This window comes from Trachymyrmex cornetzi, unplaced genomic scaffold, assembly GCF_001594075.2.
Source record: "Trachymyrmex cornetzi isolate Tcor2-1 unplaced genomic scaffold, Tcor1.1 scaffold1085, whole genome shotgun sequence".
NCBI classification, from domain to species: domain Eukaryota; kingdom Metazoa; phylum Arthropoda; class Insecta; order Hymenoptera; family Formicidae; genus Trachymyrmex; species Trachymyrmex cornetzi.
This window is the reverse complement of record NW_017295637.1, coordinates 1-2,630: the sequence shown is the minus strand read 5'-3', so window position 1 is coordinate 2,630 and position 2,630 is coordinate 1. Positions and strand designations below refer to the sequence as shown.

General features: G+C 34.1%; 1 protein-coding gene across 1 annotated transcript; it reads right to left on the bottom strand.

Moving 5' to 3' along the window:
• Positions 1-485: 485 nt before the first annotated feature.
• Positions 486-1,999, bottom strand: LOC108760767 (uncharacterized; the record flags this gene model as incomplete). The annotated part of the gene is made up of 2 exons (XM_018506912.1): positions 486-1,012; positions 1,324-1,999. Coding segments are annotated over 2 exons (1,179 nt in total), but the record flags the coding sequence as incomplete, so codon positions are not given.
• Positions 2,000-2,630: the final 631 nt, after the last annotated feature.

Below are 2,630 nucleotides of genomic sequence, written 5' to 3'. Positions count from 1 at the left end.
GAAGTATTCCAACAACATACTCATCGCAATAACGACCGATCAATTACCTGCCCCAGATACTCTATTAAAAATGTTATTTTGTAGTTGTAAAAAGGGATGTGGAGCTGCTTGTGGGTGTCGAAAGAGTGGTTTACACTGTAGTGTAGCATGTCTGCAATGCAGTGACGATACCTGTTTAAATGCTCCACCTATCATTCAAATGAATGAAGTAGAAGAAAATATTTGACGAGAACAATAATGTAAATTGTTTACATAAACGAATATTTTATTAATAATTTTCTTTTTTATTTCATTTTCCTTAATTTACTTCTTTTTCCTGATTACTACCTCAATATAAATATATATCTTAACTTAATTTTGACATAAAACATATTCTACTGCGTAATATACATTATACTATTTGAATTATTGCAATAAGTTATAAATTTTTTTTTTCAATTCAGAGCACAATTTTTTAATAGGTAAACTTTCTTTTATACATTACAAGCTACACATTCCACTTTGAATTATTACATTTCATTCACTCTAAGAGAATTCCGAGGTTTTCGTGTTTTTAACGCCCCAGGCGCTCCACTAAGTGGTGACAAAAACGATCTTGGCCGTACAGCGCTCATAATCGCGTGACATACCGAGGTGCATTTCACCCTATATGAATCTAACGATCCTTTCTTATTTTGCAACACGATTTTATCCACTAAATACTGCAAAGACTCAGGAATGTCCGCATTAACGTCCTCGAGGAATTCGTCTGAGGAAGGATAAGAGTCTGTGTCGCAAACCTGACGCATAATGTCATTTCGGATGATGGATGCTGCTGTCTCTAATATTCTAATCTTTTCCGCCGCAACATCGAGATTTTTTTCTTGCATCGACTTTTTTAAAATGCTGTAATCGCTGTCACGAAAACTGACAATAGTTGAAGCTCCTGCTTTTGGTGTGAAGCGGACCATGTCGCAGCCGTATCTTTGTCGTAAGTGACTTTTGATCGTTTCCGGGCAAGGAGCATTTTCACCTGAAAATGAATAAATATTGAAACTCAATTTAAAATTTAATACATTTTTTTACCCATGATCGCTGGGCGGGACAAATTTTCGTCAATAACATTTCGATAGACGATGCCGTAAAAATGTTATACACATGTTTGTGCAAAAACTTAATTAAACATTTCTTTTTAGAGTCAGTCCCAGCATTCATGGGTTAATTCAAAATTTAACCAAAATTTCGTGCTGTTGCAAATGTTAAATTTATTTTGTAGAAAATAATTGATATCTCAAATTAACGTTCACTATGAACGAAATGAAACACAATCATGTCGATACTTACCTAAAATTTCTGCGAATTCGGCGAGTGTAAATTGGACGTCATCACTCGTTTCTATATAATCGTAGATCACTTGCATATTCTTTGCGATCATCTCGGATTTCGTGATTGTACATTCCTTGGGTTTTTTGACTTCTGCACTGCGTGACAACGATGTAAAGCATGATGTATGGTAACGGGCCTCCGCAGCCTGTAAGTCTTGTGTCAATATTCGGGTCCGTACATTGTCCATTGATTTGTCTGGGAGTCCCGCGATCATCTTTAAAACAGTGTCCTTCAAGCCTGGCGTTTGTACGGTTCGTATGACATCTCTGCGCTTTTTTTCGCGCTTCAACTGCTTAGAAGCTTCCTGACCACACAAGAAACATAAGGTCTTGAAGTTGAACGTGGGCTCGACGCGTAGTCTCTTCTTCACTGGGCTCAATGGAGAAAGTTCTCTTTTTGGAGGGCCAACATTTTTATAACAAAATGATCCTTTTTTTATAAGAGTGTACTTCCTCCTGCATTCCGCGTGAATCGTAATGGAATCCAAATTTCGAATTATGTTGTGAATGTCATCTTTTCGTTGTACACTCACAGACTTCAGAGTTTCTATCCCTCGTGTTACAGTCACTACTACACCATTTTCAGAATCTGCCTTGCAAATGATGCAGATGTTACTAATTGGGATAGCTGCCATCTACAAAAGAGCAAAAATGTGTTAATTACTTTATTTATTAATTTGCTTCATTTGTAAGTTGAAATTATTTTGGAACAATTCAGTGTTATAAGTGAAGCAATTATTGAAATGTATAAATTAAATTACATGTAATGTAGGTATTGTATATGAATCATAATTGCTTATTTAAGAGTATGCGTTGCATGTACAATACCCTTTTTGATATTATTAAAATAATAAAAAATTATCACAATAAAAAAGTTTATAAAAATACTCAATTAATACTATAATGTAACTGCCTATTACGGTCCGAGCTGGATCTTTGTTGCTTTTAAATAATTCAATCTTGAATTACTAATATATCCTATATATGTACTTGCATATATACCATATTGTAGTCTTTTTCAAACTGCGCGCCGAATTGTTTTTCCGGACTAAATAAACGCAATTAAAACTACTCTAGTAATCGCGAATTAAATTGACAAGCAATTTTTTAATAATTTGATGCTACCATCAAGCATCATATATTATAAAGATGTTAATCTATAAAAACTGTTAATAAATTTATTGCGAAAAATATTATCTCCCCTGAAAAAGACTACAATATGGTATATATGCAAGTACATATATAGGATATATTAGTAATTCAAGA